General features: G+C 32.4%; 1 protein-coding gene across 1 annotated transcript; it reads left to right on the top strand.

Moving 5' to 3' along the window:
- The first annotated feature begins 300 nt into the window (after positions 1-300).
- On the top strand, positions 301-2,915 carry LOC120070773 (uncharacterized). Its single transcript, XM_039022657.2, has one exon. It carries the CDS (start codon positions 1,210-1,212, stop codon positions 2,698-2,700), a length of 1,491 nt encoding a protein of 496 aa, XP_038878585.1. The 5' UTR covers positions 301-1,209; the 3' UTR covers positions 2,701-2,915.
- The last annotated feature ends 19,558 nt before the right edge of the window (positions 2,916-22,473 follow it).

The raw sequence follows: 22,473 nt of genomic DNA, 5'->3' as shown, positions 1-22,473 counted from the left end.
CTCTGAATGGGATTTCACGTCCAAAAGAAGTCATAATAATTAATATCATAAAATTTTAATAAGGAGCTAGAATATATATTACAAAAATTGCGATGCACCTTGAAAATTGCATTCGGGGTCTTATCAATTCATGTTGGGTGTGAATGTACTCTCGCGAATAGGCTATAAAGAGAACATAATATTGGTTGTGTTTTGTGACATAAACAAAATGTTCATTGTTTTCAGAATTTGGATTGTTTTACATTAGCACAATCAAATTTGGATCATCGATAAAAAATAAAGTGATACCAGAGTAGGTTAAGAGTTGAAAGAAAAGATCCAAAGTGGGAGTGGGGAAGGGGGTTTAAACAATAAACAAAGAACAAACATCTAGCAAAATGGAAACTTTGGGGAAAAAAAATGAAGAAAGTAGAAAAGAATAACAAGCAAATGAAAGTGGAAGGGGATTTGAGGAAGAGAGTGATAGAGGTGGGAAATTCCTTAAGAAAGGAATAGTTTTTGAGTATGGCAGTTAGGTTTTGAGTAGGTTCTTCAACCATCATGGGGCCATGGGGATGATCGCCTCCATTAATCTTAGCCGTTAGATTTGAGGGAAGCGTAGAACTCTCAGTTAAATACACGTGCTGCTTTCTCTTCTCTTTTAACCTTTCTCTTCTCATTCATCTCTTGCATGGATTTCTCCTCTAAATATAGTCAAGCTTAGACTCTTAAAATCACAGAGAAACTCTCACAAGCTTTGCTTACTTTCTTCATTTCCCTTTGCTTTCTTCTATTGCTATTATTAGTATCAGAGGTTACAGATCACAATTCCCAATTCTTATTTTAAATCTCTCTCTCTATACTTCAATTCAACAACTCAAGAGAGAGAGAGAGCGCTGGTAAGAATGTTTACTGGGTCTTCTCCTTTTCCACTTTTCTTGCTTCAGATCTTGTTTTTGCTCCATAATTCTTCCATTTCTGAGTTGGGTTCTCAGTGATCAGTTGGAATAACAAGATTTTTATACGATCTAGAGAAGATTGGCTTGGTATTCTGATCTGGGTTCTCTTTGTTTTTCTGTTTTCATTGTGTATTGGATCTTGTTTTTAGTGTTATGAGATCAAGAATTGCAGCATCAATTCAATCAATTCAAGCTCTTGGATTGATTTTGAAGTTTCATTAGCTTTTTTCTTCCTTCTATTTTTTTTCTCTTCTGGTTCAAAGTTTTGTAAATGGAGGGTAATTTAGTATCAAGACATGTTTGCAAGCTCTGCAATAAGAGTTTTGCTTGTGGGAGATCCTTGGGAGGTCATATGAGGTCTCATTTGACCAATAATTTAGCTGATAATGATGAGAAACATAGTAGAACAAGCCTTCAACCTGCTAATTACAGTGGTGGAAGCTTGTCAAACATGGAGGAGATAGATTTTGGTTATGGTCTGAGAAAGAATCCAAAAAAGACTCAGAAACTTGAGTTTTTAAGTGAAGAATCTTCACTCCAAGATAAGTTTTGTAGGGAATGTGGTAAAGGGTTTCAATCATGGAAGGCTTTGTTTGGTCATATGAAATGCCATTCTGAAAGAGTAGTTCTTTCCAGTAGTCAAGAAGTGGAAGAACCAGATTCTCATATTACAGATGCCAAACAGAAGATGGCGATGGACATTCAATCTGATAATGAAACTGAAGTTCCTAACAGCAAGAGAAAGAGATCAAGGAGAGGAAGAACATCCAACCAAATGGGCACTGCAAATTCAACAACTTCTTTCTCTATTGCCACAAATTCTTCATCTGTTTCTGAAATTGAGCAAGAACAAGAAGTTGCAATTTCCTTGATGTTACTTTCCATGGACATGGGAAATTGGGTTGGTTTCAATTCTCCAGCTGAATCCTCAGATAACAATTCAAAGTTTCTTGAAGCTCCTTCTGTTGTTGAGAGCAAAACTTCTGTCTCTAATGGCTGTGAATTAGTGAAACCAAACAAACTCAAGGGAAAGAAAATGGAATTTGAAGAGAAACAATCAAAGCAAAGAGCTAGATCAAAGATGATCAAGAATTCTCAGCTAGATCAAAGAACTGGATCTAAATCTTTCCTGAAGAAAAATGATCAAAACCAAGCTAGATTAAGCTCTGATATGTTCTTCAAGTCCCCAAAAAAGACATTAGCAGAGTTTTGGGATTCAAAAATCTACAATAAACCCAAAAAGAGAAGCAAATTTGAGTGTGATATTTGCAATAAGATCTTTGACTCATATCAAGCACTAGGTGGGCATAGAGCAAGTCACAAGAAGTTAAAGGGTTGTTTCATTGAATCAGCCATGGAAGATGAAGAAGAAGAAATAGGCAGTGAAAGCAGTGGAGAAATGGCCATTTCTGCAAACCCAAAAGCTGAAAGCAAAGCTTCGAAAGGGATCAACAATGGCGGACGAATCGAAAAAAACAGCAAACACAAATGCCCAATTTGCGAGAAAGTGTTTGCATCAGGACAAGCACTTGGTGGGCATAAAAGATCGCATTTGATGAATGGATCAGGAGCTAAAAACAGAGAAACAATTCAAATTCAAAAGCAAGTCCCAGAAATTAGGAGGTTTTTGGACCTGAATCTTCCTCCTGAACCTGTTGAAAGAGAAAGCAAGGACCACAATTTAGCGTCATTAAATCCATGGTGGGTTGCAGCTAATGAACACAAACATGAAGCTCTTGTGAATGTGGGATTTCATATCTAACTTAGATTTTTTGTAAAAAAAAACAAAAAAAGCAAAAAAAACAAAGAGAAATTAAGAGATTTGTATAGTCAATACTTTCTGGGTATCATTTCATTTCATTGATTCTTTACATTTTGGTTGAAGATCCCTCCATTAACGCTTCAAATTTGCAGCTTTGTTTTTGTTTTGGTTCTTCTAGTTTAATAAGAACAAGAATACTCTGTATTTCTTTTTAATCAGTTTTTCTAGTACGAATGAGGTCGAACATTCGATCTCTAAAGAGAAAAATCTTGTTAATTACTGTTGAGTTAAGTGGATTTTGGTTTAATAAGTTGATTTTCTTTAGCATTTTTTTAATATATATAAAGAAGAAAGAATACTTTATTTCACTTTAGTGAATTTTTTAGTACTGATGTGATTGAACCAACTTTCTGAAAAGAAAGTCAAATGTCATGTCAATTATAGTTGAAATAAATTTGTTGTGTAAAAAAAAAAAAAAACTATGATGGATATCTCATGTCAAGTGATTTTGTTCTTAGAAGGTCATTATTTTATCTTGGCATCAAAGAGAAATGAGTGATGCCTTGAAAAATGGGATTGGTATAAGAAAGTGATGAAGAGGATTAAAAGCAAGATTTAAGATACAACTTAAAGATGGCATGTGAGCTCAAAGTGGTTGTTTAGTCACCTACCAAAAACATGACAAAGCCATCTCACTTCCACCCTTCTTCCCCCTTCCCTTTCTCACTTTCTATACAATGCAAGTGGTGTTGCCAATAATATCATACTATGCTCTACAAAATGCCCCATTTTAATCTCTTGAGAGAGGATCACCTTTCTAAAAGAATATTTTTCTTATAAAACTATAAATTTAACTTTTGAACTTAGACAATACATCTATTTGGATCTGGTGTTAATGTTGACATGACGTGTTCAAGTTGGTGTAAGGTGAAAGATATATCGCATCTAACTTCTTATTATGAGTCTTAGGTTTTTATAAGTTTAGTTCCTCAATTTCTAACTCTATGTATATCTGGTGTTTGAACTTTGAAAGATGTCTATCAAGTCCTTGAATTTTTAAGTTACGTGTCAATAGATCCCTAAATTTACAATTTCATTTCCCAAAGGTCCTTGACTTAACATTTTTTAGAAAAAAAAATTCCTAAACCTACTAGACACAAAATTCAATTTTACATCTAATATATCAGTTAATTTTTAATTTTTTTCAATATATTAGGAATTTATCAGACACAAAATTAAAAGTTCAGAAATTTATTAAACATTTTTAAAGTTTAAGAACTTATTAGACACAAAAAATCGAAAGTTTAAAGACCAAATAAATATATACTTGAAAATTCAACTACACTTCCAAAATTTTCAATACGTCAAATCAATGAAGCTTTTTTAAAATTTGGAGACTAAATGTACAAAATACTTTCTTTCTTGAAATTTAAGCTTGAGAACATAATGGGAATAGGTACAAGAATGTATATAAGATTGAAGTAGTGAAAATAGTAAGAGTAAAGAAAGTAGATTAAAATAAAAAAGGTACTAAAAAGCAAAAATGAGAATATAGTAACTGGAATAGCATTGAGTTAGTTGCATGAGTGACTCTAATTAATGGGGTGGTGAAGCACGCAAGCAAACAATTTGGTCCCAATGGCCAAGCTCAACTTTTTTTTTCTTCCTTTTTTTAATTATTAAATTAAAATTAATTAATTATTTTAAGCTTTTGCCCCAAACACATTTTCTTTCTTCTTTTTGACTTTAGCCACTATTTATTTTCTCTAATCTTTATATTCTATCTAGTTTGAGATGAATTAGCATATCTATGAGAAATCACAAAAAAACTAAAGAAAAAAGGGTTGTTGGGTTTGTTTTGCATCATTCATTTAGGGGGCGTGATATTGTATTACTTAATGTTAAAATAATTTTTTTTGTCAAGATGAGTTTAGAAGTCGGAAGTTCAATCTCCATCCACATAAGTTGTAATATTATATTCTTTATGTTAGTGCATGAATCAAGAGTTAGGACTCTCGAGTCATTCATAATCTTAAGAGGATTGAACTTCCAACCTCTAAGGAAAAAAATTATGTTAATTACTGTTGACCTAAACTCATTTTAATATTCATAGTTTAGTATTATAGCATCTATGGATGGGCCATATCATTCTATTTCCAATTTAGTAGTTGAAAACTTTAGTAGAGTGACTATATTCCATTTTTATTATCAACCTTTATGTAGAGTAATTTGTTTGCTTCTTCTATTTAGTGTTCACTTGTAATAAAGAGAATCCAAAATGATTTTTCAGTTTTAACTGAAAATTCTTCTTCTTCTGTTACATTTCATTTTCATAAATTGTATTAAAAGCCTCCATTTTGTTAATTCCTTTTTTGTCCTTGATTTTTCTTTTACAATTCTTCTACCGGTTTTACTCCCATAAGGAATGTAAAGTCTTTGTTTGCCTTATCCTTCATTTGTGATTAATTAATTTTTTTTGAGTACATGTAATTAATTAATTCATTACTAGTGAGTTTAATACATATAAAATATTAACATACGAAAACAAAACGTTTTGAAAAGTTTACTAGTCAAACAATACCAAAAAAAAAAAAAAAAAAAAAACGCTTTACACCAGTCAATGATAAAACCGGTAGAAACAAAAATTGTAAGAAAAAAGGAAAATAAATAATAATACATTTTTTTTTTTAAAAAAAAAACTTTGCTTTCATGGTTAGTTCAGTCATAAATATTGAAAATAATTTGAAAATACAAAATAACAAACTTATTTTTCATAATATATACTCATGCTTATTTAGAGTGATAATATTTCCGTTTCTTATTTTCTGTTTTTATTTCCCATTTTTTAAGAAATTGATATGTTTGATAATCATTTTTATTTTTTATTCTTAAAATTTGAGAAACATTCTTGAAAATTGGTCAAAATTGAGAAACATATTTTGTTTCTATTTTATTTAAAGTTGTTTCTTAACTGTATCAAAATTTTGACTTGGCTAGTTGGTGAGAAAATATAATTTAATTTTTTTTAAGTTCATGGTGATGAGGTTATTTTTTTGGTTTTATTTTTCTTTCTATCTTAAATATTTCCCTTAAATTTCAATACGGTTGTTTTTAAATATAGAAAAATGAACTAAAATATTTACAAATATAGAAAATTTAATTTTGAATTTTGAATTTTTAAATACTTAGATTTATATATTATTTTGATTTTCAAATTTTAATTTTTCAACCAGGTTGTTTTCAAATATAAGAAAATAAGCAAAAATATTTACAAATAATAACAAAATATCACAGTTTAATAGACACATAAATAGTAGATCATAGATAGACGGTGATATTTTGCAATTATTTGTAAATATTTTAGGTGTCTTGTCATTTAAAATAATTTTCTTTTTAAATATGTATATGTAAATATTTTTTGAATTTTAAATTTTAAATTTTGCAATATACATTTTTATATATTTTTAAATTTATTATTTTTCTTATTTTTCTTACTTTCGAAACTAGTTATAATTTTACAATAGATAAATTTTGTTTACTAAGATATTCATTTAGTTTCATTTTATAATTTTTACAACCACCACATTTGCATAATAATATAATTGAGTTAGATTTGAGTCTACATCATTTAAAATTTAAAACAAATAACTTGAATATAAAATAATATTATAAATAAAATTTTACCAACATATGAATAATAGAAACAATTATATTATTGTTATTAATTTTACATAGGAACTTATGTATATTTGATAATTTAAATATTTGATCATTATTTTTTTTTAATATTTTAATGCATGCTATATATTTTCTTATTTTATATAATTAGATCATATTTAACTTATAAATTATGGAAAAAAAAATGTAAGAAAAAAAAACACAAGAAACGAGAAACAAGAAATGTTATCAAACAAGTTTTTTTTTTTTTTTTTTTTTTTTTTTTTTTTTTTTTTTTTTTCAAGAAACGGGAAATAGGAATAGTTATCAAACATATTCCTATTTATTGTTCTCAAAAAAGAAAAAAGAGGAAACAAAAAACAAATAACGAAAAATAAAAAACAAGAAATAGGAACTTTTTTAAACGGACTGCATCCACTTTGTTCATTTTTGTTTTCTCTATCATAGGTTTTGTTTACGTTTTAAGGACTATTTTGATCCAACCAGTTCTTTAGGTTTTTTAGACTTTAAAATTTGACGATGCTTTTTCCTTCTCTCATACATTTACTCTATGTATTTTTAAAATCTTTATTTTAGTTTATATACTTTTAAAAAATGACTTTATTAGTCTCTATTTATAAAAGCATAATACAATTTTTTTTTATTGTTGTTATGGACTGAATGACATACTTGACATAAAAAAATCACAAAGCCAAGAAAGTAACAAAATTCAGACCGAAAATAGCATCTTAGGACCAAATTGGGCCTAGGAGAGATAATTGACTCGAGCATTGGTTGGCCCAAGGCAATGTGCTTACAAAGTATCTAACATAGATGACCCAATGCATTACTCTAGGACCAAAATGAGCATAGATGTTCAGCCTTAGCCAATGTAACACCCTAAATTATCATATAAATTTTGGTTACTTTATTTTTGGATCGATTGGAATTCAGAAGTTAATTAATTCGTTAAATCAATTCCAATTTAATTATTTTTGAATTAATTGAAATTTCGTTTGGCTTGCGGATAAAATTGGATTATTTTATTAAGGTAATTCATTTTGTTCTATGTGGATGGAAGATTTAAAATAATTTGCAGAAGAATTTTAGCAAATATTTTAGATATTGGATTTGAATTTAATTTAAGAAGAGATTTTGGATTTAAAGGAATTTTGGAATTTAAAGGGGAAATATAGATTTTTGGATTTAAAAAGGGATTTGGAATTTGAGGAGGGAAATAGGAAATTAGGAAATGGAGGAGGAAAAAGGGAAAAAATTATATGTATATATATATATGAGGGAAGTGTGTTATTTGATTAAAAGTAAAAGAGGGGAAAAAAAAAAAAAGAAAATTAAAATTTCTTTCTCTATCTCTCCTCATGCATGCAAACAGAAAAAGGGGACTTTTCTGCACGATTTCTTCTTTGCATAGACGCAACCTTAGCATCGTCAGTCTTGATTCGACACCTCCGTTCTCCTTTTTGCCTGACGCCGCGCATCTAGCTCGAGTCGCCACCACCACTAGAGATGACGCCAATGTCTCCCCAAACCTACACCACCGTTAGATTCTTCGCACCAACGACCCGGAGCCAAGTGCCGTCGATCTGGTTCTCATGCCACTGCAGATCCACCATCTACCAAATACCAACCACCTCGTACCACTCTGCTCGTTTGGCTACCATAGTTCACCGATCATAAAAATTGGGCTTCAATGTTAGCCCGGGTTGGCTTAAAAGCCATTTGAGACACCAAATGACCATCATTCTCGAAACCCTCAATGGCACGAACTTTTTCCAAAGTTTTGAGACACTGGGTCCATTTCGAGCAATTTGTCGACGGAAAGTTTAGACATGAAAATTGGGCTTCAAGGGCAGCCTGAGCGAGCCCAAAATCTATTTAGGGCACCAAATTGATAGAACTTTCGAAGAACTAGTGGCTCTACTGGATTGTCGATGTGAATCTCTCCACCATTTAACTCAATATTCTCAGAAGATGCATCTTCCTAAGGCTCATCGATTCTCCTAACCGAATCGATAATCTGGACAATGAGGTCATACAGATTCTAAAAGTCGGTTCTAACCTCATGTCTGGAATAGAAACTATCCTGCTAGAAACTCGATGGTTCTTGAGAAAGATAAGAATGTTCCTACAAAAACTCACAAGAGTAGTCAGAAAATTCATCAACTAAATTTTCTGAAGAATTACCTAAATTGGTAGAAGGATATGGCATCGATAATGGGGTTTGGTTAGGCATCTCCCAAGGAACATAGCATTCATGCTCAAGACCACGCGAATCCTGTGTGTGTTCAGTAACCAAAACTCGAACAAGAGAGGTTAGTTCATTTATTTCACTTTTAAGTTCATTAAATTTTCTTACCTCTTGTTCTCTTTGATGGGCCGCATACATCGCTTGAATCGCGTAATAGATGTTCACGTCCGTCATATTAAAACAAGTAGACACAAAGAAAAGAAAATACTTTTGATGTTTTAAGGTTTGCTAGTCAAGTTAGCTAAGAAAAAGATTAAATGGTTTAGCCTTCCCCAGCAACGGCGTCATTTTGTTCGGAGTAAAGTAGGTGTCGTATGTTCTACCTAACCCGAAACAAACAATATTTATAAAGCTCGAACAATAACCTAACTAACTCATAGTTAAAGTGGAAGAAAGAGATCGATCTACAGGGAAGGTTTTAATTCTTATCCTTTCTTAACTAACCTTGACTATTAAAGCAATAAAACGGGGGTTTGATAAAATTGAAAAAATACTAAAAATCTAAAGATAAAAGATGAATGTAAACAAGTAAGGAATAATCTTGCTTCTAGTTCAAGTTAGACATTCTATGCAATTTCTATCATCGAATTCTAAAAGTAAACTGACAATCGGATTATACTCGCAACTACTCACTCAACTCGATCAAACTAGCCTCTACAAAGGCCAACAACTAGCAATAACCTAGTCGAGAGAGCGTCCTAATCATTGATTAAGGTTGGATAAATCAAACCCTAATCAACCTACATGCTCCTACTTCTATTGGGTTCGGTAGCAGCCATATAGAATAGAAAACATGCGCATTAGGTTCTAGGATTCAATTCTGTTGATTAATTGTTAAGATAGCTTACTCAATTAATCAAATTTTCTCCAAATCTAGTAATTAGTGCATCCTAGGATAGCCATCAAACATACACTTACTATTGCCTCTTGTAGATCTTGGCTAGACATTCCATCGAATACATTGAAAGTAACATATTCAACAATGATTATGACAAAACCAAACATCTAGGCTATATATATTCAAGATAAAGATCATTCAAAATGCTTCAAGAATTAAGTATAGATTTAAGAAAGCACAAATCAGATTGTAATTGATAAAGAAAGTAGAAAATTCAAAAGAATTGTAAGAACCCTTGAAATCGAAACTAGATTCAATCAAACTTCACAAATTCATTGAAAAATTGTATGAAGAATTACAAGAGTTTTGTTTACATTTCAACTAGAATATAAAATCTAACCTAAATTGGAACAAGAATTACCAAAGAAGTGAAAGAACTCGGAGAGAGGTCCTAGCCTCCATGGATTTTCTTCCTCTCTTTGCAAAAATGAAAGAAAAACCTTTTATAGTTCGCAGACTAGTGTCACGACGCTGAGGTAGCATTGCAACGCTAAATCGATGAAAAGGCCAAAAAGCACTGGGCTTGCGTTGCAATGCTACCCTAAATCGCTTGTCAACACAAAGCACGCGTGCGCATGGTGATTTGCGTCAAAGTCCGGAGCATTGCAACGCTGTCCTGTTTTGTAGCAGAATGAGGTGTTTTGTCTTCAAGCGTTGCACAACGCCTCTCCTAGGGTCTTAACGCTGCAATTCGATGGTGAATACTCGATTCTGCATTTTGATAATTTACTCGATTCTCTTCAAATTGTTGAATTTCTTGGTTATTTTGGATCTTTTTTGGCTCGATCTTCTCTTAATGACTTCTAAATGCTTCGAATACCGTTTTACCTACAAAATTAGCATTTAAAGCAAATAATCAACACAATTTTGGGGGAATTAACATAGAAAATATACATCCTTTAAGAACCTAACAGCCTGCTTTGTAGTTGTTACAATTATTGTAAAGTGCTACAAATAATCTGATCCTGATCATTCTTGTAGAGACATGTGAGTGGAGGTATCTTATACAAAGAAGTTTGTAGAAAGACTGGACCACGAAATGTTAAGTATCTCTTTATAACGCCGTTGCTAGAAGAGACTTACATTTCACCAGGATGACCATAGGTGACTTGACCTTGAGTGAGTTGTGAACTTATGCCTATGAGGGAGATCCTTTGATTTGTATGGGTGAGAGTGGATAATTTCACCGGCTAAATAAGCCTACCATTTTGAGGATTCATCTTATTGGGGAGCTGGAAACATAACTACATGAGAAGGAATTCACTCCTTCCCTATAGTTAGGGTAACAAGATAAATAGCTCCCTTAAGAGCTGATTCCAGGACTTAAACAATGAGGCACCTTACCCTTTCCTAGCCTCAGAGGTGTTCGGTCATAGCTGGACTATGACTAATTGTTCATTAGATGGATCAGTGGTACTTAAAGAGTTAGATGTAACTATAGGGGTAAAACGATAATTTGACCCAGTTATACTTACGAGCAATTTGTGAATGGTTAATGCATTGTTGATTGGTTATATCCAATGGAGACACAAATATATCTATAATGCGAAGAGTTCAGTTGTCGATCTATAGCAGAGTGACTGACAGTTAATGAATGTTGATTAATTTGATTAAAGAGTTTAATCAATTAATCTCATATCATTAGAGCTTCAATCTATAGGTCCATAAGGTCCCCTCATTAGCTCAATAAGGACTGATGGGAATCAAATTAATGTTGGTGTGATTTGAATTTTTCAAATTAATTAAAGGAAATTAATTGTATAAGATATAATTAAATAATATATATTGATACATTATATAACAATCTTTCCAGGTATTTAATTTCTACTTTTTTTAGGCCAAGAGGTTGATAGCGAGATCTCAAATCAACTTATTGTGTATGTTGATACATACTTATGAGGGAAATATAATATTTGAATATGATTCATATAAAAACTATATGTTAAAATTTAATATAAATATGATTCATATTAAATTTATATAGTTTTACGAGAGAAATAAATATTTGAATATTATTCAAATATTAATTATATGAATATGATTCATATAAAACTATATGTTAAAATTTAATGTGAATATGATTCATATTAAATTTATGAGAGAAATAAATATTTGAATATGATTCAAATATTAATTATATTAATATGATTCATATAAAACTACTTGTTAAAAATTTGATGTGAATATGTGTTCGATGAAATTGTCGAATGTGGACGTAATGTAATGCAATGCCGCCGCAAAGACTTATGATGATGAATGATGTGTATGATTGATGATATGTGATGCTAATCACCGGTTCTTGATAATAAAAGTGATACTACGCTTTAAAGTAATGTATGCGATGCTGCTTAGTTGCGCTCGTAGTATGCATTCATGTAGTACGTGCGTGTCACAAATTTTCTTGCGTTGGAACCAAGTATAATTCCAACGCAAGTTTCTCAGAGTATTCTGAGGTCGAACACGTGGATTGCGATGATAAATGCGATATTGATGTGATATATGCGACCAAAAACAAAATAATAATGAATTGTATTGGAAAAATAAAATGTGATGACAAATAAATAAATAAACAAATAAATAAATAATTGTGAAGATGTGCAAGCGTCTGATGGAATGTGATGACAAGTCTTGTGAAATGTGTCAGAAAGAGAATGGGTTGGGGGAAAGGACATCGCAAGTTCGTCAATCCTGTTGAGGACGCAACTAAGGTTCCGCTTTCCCTTGGCTTACACCTCTTAGTGATCGGCCGCATTCCCATATCTCTATGGTGAACAGGGATGAATGTTGCGAATGCAAGGTTATTTCCATCTCTGGAAATACTTCTTGCTTTAGTTAATGCATTCTATCAACCTTCTTTCGAGAGGTGGATTAACATATTCACTTCTACTCTTACAAGTGAAGATACCGTTGAGCATGCGTTAGCTAAACTTAGCTAATTTCTTCAACAAGGATTAACTTACTCGCTTAATCTTTCCCCTTATCCTGGAGGATTAGTTACACATAGTGAGAGAAATGGAAGATGAATGTATGGTGGTGAACAGAGAAATGACGATGAATATGATAATGATATTAAAAGATAAAGATAAGTGTTTGTTACAGATAAATGAATGAAAGATTAGAAATGAACAACAGTTGATGAATAAAAAGCGAGAACAAATAAGGACAGCGTGTCAATGTCTTGACATGGATCTCGATCGAAGTTGTTTGCTTGCCAGCGTGTAGAAGGAGTGAGGTGGAAAACTTCCTTCCCAGGATAGTTTCCCAGGTAGGAATAATCTTTGCACAGAGCTTCTCTTTGGGATTGTGAATGAATTTCTGGCTCCCGAGACTTCCTTTCGGACTTGTCTTGTCTTTCTCCCATATTTTCTCTAAAATGTCTCTTCAGACCAGCCTCCTTTCTTTGGAATTGATGTAGCTATTTATAGACCTTGGCACCTCCTTCGTCAGTGGTCCCGCTTTGAAAAGTTACTTTTCTTGCCACGACTTGGTGGAAATATCCGCTCTGCTCCACATTCAATTTGTCAGATCGTACAACATTAAGCTGTACAATTTCAGAAATCCCTGCGAATGCGTCGCTCTTTTCATCTACGATCGATCATCGCATGCGGTGCGAATGCATTGCTCTTTTTGTCCTTGAGCGATCGTCACATGCAGTGACCTGTTTCCTGCAAAACAAAGACTTAGACATCCCTTTTTGCCATCGCAATGGGGTCAATGGGTGTGCTTCCGACATTTTACAACTTTTTACGTTTCTAAGTCAATTTCTATATATTCAACGCAACTTTTTCCTTCTTTTTACCGCATATTCTAAATAAGATGGTATAAATAATTTGTATTTATACAAATTATCAATATGATTCATATAGAAACTATAGGTTAAATTAATATGAAAATGATTCATATTAAATTGATATAGTTTGGTGAGAAGGGTCATTATTTGAATGTGATTCAAATATTAAATATATAAATGTGATTTATATAGAAACTATAGGTTATATTATATGTGATATAATATAAACTAAAGATTATATGTTATATGTGATATAACATATAGTTTAATATTTATATATATTAAGTTAGTTAATACTTGTATTTATTAAAAAATAAAAATAAGAAATAAAAATAAAAATAAAATAAAACAAAATTTGAATTTGATTTTATTAAAAATAAAGGAGAGGGAGTTATAACTCCCTCACTCTTTATTCTCTCCTTATGATCACATAACAAATTAGGAAAGAGAAAACTCTCTCTCTCATTCTTGTCTCTGTGTATTTTTCACATAGAAGAATTCTTTCTCTCGCGGTTCCCGTCCCTGAGAATAATGGGGAAGACCCCTTGGTGGTGTCTATTTTTGTTCGTTGAGTTCGTGAGATTGGGAGAAGATGACATTGGAGAGGAACATGAAGAATTGGTCTTCGACGGGTATGTAATTTTTAATCTTTCCTCTCTAATTACATCGTAGAAGCATGTTTAATAGGATTTGTTTACCCTATGTTTCCGTCTTCTAATTATTGTTTTGTAAAATCAAAATTGGGACTCGATTTCTTCCACTGCAGGGAATTTCAATCCTTTCAACCCGGTAGTTGACGAATGGTAGTTAATTTGGTTAAAGAGTTTACCCGGTTAATCTTGGATCGTTGGAGCCCATGATCTGTAGGTCCATAACCTGGTAGTTAACGAATGAGGATTAATTCGGTTTAAAGTTTAGTCAATTAATCTTGGATCATTAGAGCCCTCTGTAGGTCCATTAGGTCCCTCTACTAGCTCACAAATGGAAAAATTTTAGAATAGCGTGATGAGTTAATTTGAGCCGTTCAAATTCGAATTAAGGGAATTAGTAATTATATGTGATATAATTACACGTTTAATTATGGAATTAAGAAATTGGAGAACTGACTAATATTTAAATATGATTTAAATATTAATTTCATGAATAGAGATTTATGGTAGTGGAATTGGTGTTTAATTAATTTAATATTTGATATTAAATTAATAGAATTAATTAAATTGTTTAATTAATTATTAATTTATTAGAAAATTAATTATTGGTAAAATTAATATTTTTAATTTTAATTAAAGAATTAAACTTGAAAGTTGATTTTAATCTTAAAAAATGTTTTCAAAATTAAAAATAATTTTTTAAGTAGAAAACCACAAAAAGTGGGATTTTTCCACTTTGGCTTAAGCATCTAACTCACCTAATTCAACTAAATCCACCAAGTAGGTGGTATCTTCATTTGATGAAGACTTAAAGCATGTTGTATCTGATACAAAACAGTTAAATTATTCAGCTGAGAAAGACATGCGAAGTGAAATTTAAAGGCTGAAAAAACTGAAGAAGGGTTCTTAGTTTTTCTCTGCAGAATTCATCTTTTCTCCTCAAATTCCCTCTGAATCTCAGCTCATTTTGAGTCCCACAACTCAATCTAAGGTCCTAGACGATAGTAAGGAAGACCTTATGGTGGTTATAACCAGTAGAGGAGAAGATTGCAGCTGAATTTGAAGTTTGAAGAAGATCTTCAAAGGTATTTTTAAAACTCTCTCAATATTATATGAGCATACTTAGTTTGAAGCTAAAATTGATGAATTAGACTGCTTAATGATTATGTTTTCATCCGTTACATGCTCGTTGAAACTAATAGTATGTAAACGATATCCTACTCATTGTGAATGATGTAGGTCTACTGACTGAAATTAAGAATTAGCTGGCGACCCAATTCCAAATGAAAGATTTAGGAGAGGTGCAGTTTGTTCTGGACATTCAGATCTTTAAAGATCGAAAGAACAAAACACTAGCAGTATCTCAGACATCGTATATTAACAAAATGCTTGTCAAGTTTTCAATGTAGAACTCTAAGAGAGGTTTACTCCCTTTCAGGCATGGAGTTATTTTGTCTAAGGAACAGTGTCTAAGATGCCTCAAGAAGTTGAGAAAATGAGATGGATCCCCTATGCATCGGCTGTTGGCAGCCTAATGTATGTTATGTTATGTATTAGACCTGACATCTGCTATGGGGTGGAAATAATCAGTAGATATCAGTTTAATCTAGAATTTGATCACTGGACCACCGTTAAGAACATCCTCAAGTATCTACAGAGAACGAGGGACTATATGCTCGTGTATGGTGCTAAGGATCTGATCCTTACATGATACACAAACTATGATTTCTAGACTAATAAGGGTTCTAGAAAATTTACATCACGGTCAGTGTTCACTCTTAACGAAGGAGCAATATTTTAGAGGAACACCAAGCAGGGGTACATTGATGACTCCACTATGGAGGCTAAGATGTAGCGACTTATGAAGTTGCTAAAGAAGCCGTGTGGCTCAAGAAATTCCTGATTGATCTGGAAGTGGTTCCAGATATGTCTAAGCCCACCCCCCTTTATTGGGATAATAGTGGTGTTGTGGCTAAATCCCAAGAGCCTAGGAGTCACAAACGCGGGAAGCACATAGAACGAAACTATCATCTCATCAAGAGATTGTGCATTGAGGGGACGTGATCGTCACGCAGATAGATTCAAAGCACAACATTGCCAATCCATTTACAAAGGCCCTCACGGCTAAGGTGTTTGAGGGTCACCTATAGAGTATGGGTCTACGGGACATACCACATCTAGTCTAAGGTAAGTGAGAGATTTTGTATTAGGTGTGTGTTATGTCCTAGTTTATTGTTTTGTGTACTTGTATATTAGTATGATTTTTATATTGTACACCCCACTAACTTTAGGCAAGTGGAAGATTGTTAGGGTTAATGCCTTAAATCTTGTAGGGTTCTGTAGTTTGTAATTGTAATGTACAAATATTTTTTTTTATTTAATAAAATATGAGATGTTTTATTTGACATTTAATAGCATTAATTCACAAACCAATAAACTTTTTGGGAATGGCCTAAACTCGCAGTTCGTAGATGTTGTTAACATACTCTATTTATCAATAAAAATGTTGTTGAGTTTTTTTTTTCAATAAATTACTATTGATATTGCATCCTTCTATGAAAATCCAAAAAGAATCCATGGCTATAACATGAATATTTTAACTTTATGTGGTGACATAAAAATGGATCGAATTTTAATATGTAGCCAAAATGGTTTATAAGTATACGAATGAGATTGGGTACCTTATCCTGGTGACACTATTGGATGCGGTCCATTTTGTATACTGATATAAATGATGTAATCCAACACTCATTCATGTAGAGACATGCGAGTGAAGGCATCATATGCAATGAATTTGCATAAGACTGGACCTTGAAATAGTCACGTTTCTTTATAACAACCGTTTACTGTTAAAACTAACTATCTCAAACTCAATGACCTAGGGTAACTCGATCTTAATCCTTAACTAATTATGAACTCCTATTTATTCGAGATTATCCTTTGATCTACATAAGTGAGAGTAGTCTAACAACATTGCTTAATAAGCCTCCTATTTTGGGGATAAGATCGGATAGATAGCTGGGGACATAGCTTTGCAATATGAAATTCACTCCTACCCGATTTAGGGTTAGCAGATGGGTTGTTCTCTTAAGCATAGCCTTGTCTTGACCAACGGGGTCCCGCCCTCTCGTGGAAGAAAGAGTTATGATTAATAAGTTGGACTATAAATCAATTGTTCAATGGAGAATTAGTGGGAGCTTAAGGAGCAAGATGTGTTTACATGGAAAAAACAGTAATCTTTAACCCAACTGTGAATATGAACGACATGTGAAGGATTGACTTACCGATTATGGTTAAAATGGACAGAAATATATCTACAGTGAGAAGAATGCAACTATCGAGCTATAGTGGAATGTCTTGGAAGTTAAAAAATAGTGATTGATTCGGTTTAAAAAGTTTAACCAATTAATTACAAGTCCTTGGAGCTCATGATCTGTAGGTTCATAAGGTCCCTCTATTAGCTCGTAATTTGGATTAGTAAATTGAGTAATCTTAGTAAGATTTGAAATTAGGGTTTAGAATTTGAAATGTTCAAATTCAATTAGGGTTTCTATTTATTGTATTCGATACAATTAAAATGTTTAATTTATCGAAATTAAACGAAATTGGAGAAACGATTAATGTTTAAAATATGATTTAAATATTAATTTCATTATCAATTTAATATTTAGATATTAAATTAATAAAATTAATAAAATGATTTAATTAATTAGTTTTATTTAAAAATTATTTAATAGAATTAGTTTTTATAAAACTAAATAATGAAATTAAGTAAGTTTAATATAAAAAAGATTTTAGAAATCATTTTTTGGATAAAATTTTGGAAAAACAATTTTCAAAGTGGATGTATTCAACTTCCTTATTCACAACTCCATTTTCTCCATGAAGTAGGACCCTTCATGCAAGCCATGAATTTGCATGGTGAAAGCTCTATAAATTGGAGTGCTCGGTTGAATAATGATTGATACTTACAAGAACTTCAAAGAAACTCTGCAGAAATCACTAACCCTCTTCAAATGTCATATACATCCAGCTCAATTTAGTGTTTCCACCACACAATCATCGCAAAAGATTAATAGAGAAGATCTTGGTGGTTGTTTACTTGAAGATTAAAGCTCTTTCACGTGGAACTCAGCTGGACTTAAAGAGGATACTTCAAAGATATTGTGTTCAACAAACTCTCTTTTGTAAAATTTATTTTGAAGCATGTTTTAAACTCAAATTAAGTATGATTAGAGTGCTTATTAATTCTGTTTTTCCTCCGTTGCACGTTAATATACTATAATAAAACTAACATCCAAGGTTATCATTTGTAGCTTAAACATGTATGTAGAGACATACAGGTGGATCATGTTTAAGTGATAACCTATATGGTCTGTTGTAGATAGATAAGGCTAGGTACCTTATCCTAGTGACATTATGAACAAAGTCCGCTTTGTAGATGTTATAATTGTTGTAAAGTGCTACAAATGATCTGATCCTGATCATTCATGTGGAGATATATGAGCGGGGGTATTCTATACAAAGAAGTTTGTATAAGACCGAACCACGAAATAACTAGTCTCATTATATGACACCGTTCACAATAGAGACTTACATTTCACTAGGATGACCATAAGTGACATGACCTGAATCCGAATTGAGTTGTGAACTTCTACCTATGAAGGTAGTCATTTGATTTCTATGTGTGAGAATGGCCAGATCGCCGACTCAAAAAACCTACTATTTTGGGGATTCGTCTGATTGAAGAGTTAGGAACACAGCTACACAAAAAAGAATTCACTCATTCCCCAATGTCAGGTGATAACATGTAGAAATACAAGTTATCAACCTTTTACTTAGAATTATGAAGGTTGATGAGCACAATATGCGTTAACTTTGCTAAGAATTCATGTGGAATAATGAGCTTAAGTCGATCAACCCTATATCATGCGTTATTTTGCGTCAAAATGTTTATTTTATAGTTGTCGTAGGAATCGATCGCATGCGTTGATCCCAAACCATCGAAAAGTTGATTGCACACGTTGATCTTAATAAAGACATTGGTCGCATGACACCACAACTACTGTAATAACCATGATAGGAGGATGATCGCAAAATGGGTAGAATGCGTCGATACTTCAAAAGAAACAATCATGAATGCATTCCTTGGGAGTATCAAAGAGATAAGATCATGATGACATTTCACCTACTGTGTCAGTAATGGCAGTGATTCAAAGCGGGATTATCAAAGCTGTCGGCGTTTGAGCTCTATAAATAGAGCCTTGAAGCCCAAATTCAAAGCATCTGGGACTTCTGCCTTAGGTAGATTCCTATGATCACAGACGAGAGCATGGGCAGAAATTCTTTAAGATGTCTTCATTTCCACAACTTCCTCCGATTGACGACCGGAGCTTCGTCGGAGATAGAGCTCGAAAGAGACTACTCCATCGCCCATCCATTACACCACCAACAACCTTGAAATACATATGATGGAAGTTAGAGATTTCCTACATCCAGCCTTCTACCTTTCTTCTCACCTTTGTATTGTATTACATTTGGCTTAAGACATTAATACATTTTGTAATCAATGCATCTTTTAATTCCTTCAACATCATTTTCATCATCTTCGTCTACTTTATCATCTTTTTCTTTCACCGCAATGAGTTAAGTACAGATTGCAAGAGTTATCGCATACTCAATCATGCAACATAGAGATATGACGTATATAGAAAACCATTGAGAGGTGTGCATTGCGTGAGTATAGTGAATTAATCTTTTTTGCTTAGTGCAAGGCTATCACAATGCTTGTCTATGAGCAAGGTAGCTATAACCAACAGGCCGAGAAGGTAAGTAGTGGAACTCACTAAGCAATGTTCCTAGAGATAGGAATAATTTTATGCTCAATGCAACCATGCGTTATAGAGATATGAGCATGTGGCTGACCACCGAGAGGTGTGTGATGCATTAGTGTGGCGAACTGGGATTACCCTTACGACCAAACTTAAGGACTTGGTGAAATTTTCTCCTCCACAAATTTACTTCTCCTTGCATCTTATTACGTGTTAACAGTTGCCGCATCTCTACCGAATCTCATAGTCAAACTTCAATTGCTCAGTCTGTTTAGCTAGGAGCAAGAGTAGCACATAGTTAATCAACTTCTTTCTTTTTATTTTTATTCTCTGCCTCAAACACATTAATTTAGAATCATCTTTTAGTTGGAAGTCCTCGTGTTTGACCACAGATCATCCCGAGAAACTTGTGATCTCATTATACTTGGCGAGAGAGCAAGAAAACTTATGATAGGGATGCATGATCATCGCATACATGATTAATGCATCCCGCATATTCTTCAGACCAATGCATGATTATCGCATGACCATCAACGCATAACAAATAATGCAAACAAAATATTTTCCCCCACCATCGGGGTAAGTAGATAAATTGCTCCTTTAACGATTGATTCTAGGGCTTGAACAATATAGTGCCACACCCTCTCTTGGCCCAAGAGGGGTTTGGACATAATTGGACTATGGCTTATTGTTTATTAGAGAAATTAGTGGTACTTAAGGAGTTAAGTGTAATTATAGGGGCAAAATGGTAATTTTGGCCTAACTGTACTTACGAGCAATTTGTGAAGGGTTATCGCACGATTGACTGGTTATATCCAATGAACATAGAAATATATCTGTTGTGCAAAGAGTGCAAATTAAACTCCTTTATACAATATAACCTATAATTAAACAATTCAACATCCATTAATTGCTAGACACTTCACTAAAGACCAACAACTGCACTCTTCGCACTATAGATATATTTCTGTGTCCATTGAATAATTATAGGTAATATTGTATAAAGAAGTTTAATTAATTATTCAAGTACTATTGGAGCTTCAATCTACAGGTCCATGAGGTTCTCTCTATAGCTCAACAAGGATTTATGAGAATTAATTTGAATTGTTCAAATTAATTGAGTGAATTAATTATATGTGACATAAATAATTTAACTTAATTATATATGATATAATCAATATAATGTATTTGATACATTATAATATAAAGTTTATTTGAGAGGAAATAAATATTTGAATATGATTCAAATATTAATTATGTGAATTTGATACATATAATTAAATTTAGTATAAATGGGATTTAAATTAAATACCATGCATTAATAAGAGAATTATATCTATAGGTTATATTGTATTTGATACAATATAAAACTATTGGTTATGTGTTATATTTGATATGACATATACTTTAAATATATAATATATGATAAGATAGTTATTATATATATATATATATATATTAAATAATTAATTTATTATTTAATTTTTTAAATTAAATTTTAAGAGGGAGTTGTAACTCCCTCCCCCATAAATCTCTCTATTTTCTTGCATGTGGGGAATGGGCAGAGAGGTGGTTTCTCTTCTCTTTTGGGTTTATACACAGAATAGGCTCTCTGTAATTTTAAAGATCTCAAGAACAACACAGTTTTTTCTCTCTCTCTCAATTTCTTTCCCTCTACCAAAATTCTAAGAGCTCACACACTCCTTAGTGATTCTCATCCTAAAAAAGAATACAAGAGGCTCTTCTTGTGATGGTGTCTACGTTGGTCGTTCGTGTTCTTTTTTATCGTGATCAAATTGGAGAAGAGTATTCGTGAAGAAGGTCCCAATTCTTCAAGGGTAATGCTTTTCTTATCTTTTTCTCTTCCCTCTTCGAAATACATGCTGTAAAAATTAATTTGTGTTTATGCATAATTTTTGTCATGTAAAACCTGTATTATATGAAAATTAAAATTGTGAATAATTCACACTTCTACATTGGACCTTCACCGGTTCCATCAGACCAAATTTCAAGATCTGAATGATTTTTAGGCGAAATTGGAGCTACTTAACTAATCAAAACATGAAAATCAGAACTGCTCCTGATTGGTTCAAATCAGAATTTTAAGGTACACTAATACGGGCACATCATTTCTACTATAGGCGTATCAGATGTAAAATTTGCAGAAACAACCTCAAAACCTACCAAAATTTAACATATCAATTTTAAAATAACAAATAACAGTATTTAACCTCTATTATTCCTAGTGAACTCAATTTAACAATTTAAGACTAAAATTAGAGGCAAACCCATGCACAAATCCATTTTTTTCATAGTAAAAATGTCCAAATAAAAGCTCAAATTCATGCATTTCATAACATGAACCAACTGCCTTCATAGAGAGAACTCATTCAGGATCAAGGTCGAGTCACTTATTGTCATCCTATTGAAATGTTAATCTCTTCAAATAACAATGTTATAAAGAGAGAATAACCATTTCGGGGTCTGGTCTTATACAAACACTTTGTATAGGATACCTCAACTCACATGTCTCCACATGACTAGGATCAAATCATTTGTAACATTTTACTGTTGGGGTTGATGCCCTAAATCTCTTAGGGTCCTATAGTTTGTAATCATTATTGAACAAACTCATTATGTATTTAATAAAATATATGATATTTTAGTTACATTAACCA

Source organism: Benincasa hispida, chromosome 2 (genome assembly GCF_027475165.1).
Source record: "Benincasa hispida cultivar pf3 chromosome 2, pf3_genome.v1.1, whole genome shotgun sequence".
Lineage (NCBI taxonomy): Eukaryota > Viridiplantae > Streptophyta > Magnoliopsida > Cucurbitales > Cucurbitaceae > Benincasa > Benincasa hispida.
Note: the sequence above shows the minus strand (reverse complement) of the source record. Positions and strands in the feature narration are given on the sequence as shown.

Bases quoted from the DNA above. Each gene is read 5' to 3' on its own strand.
- LOC120070773 (XM_039022657.2), top strand. From the start codon at position 1,210: ATGGAGGGTAATTTAGTATCAAGACATGTTTGCAAGCTCTGCAATAAG.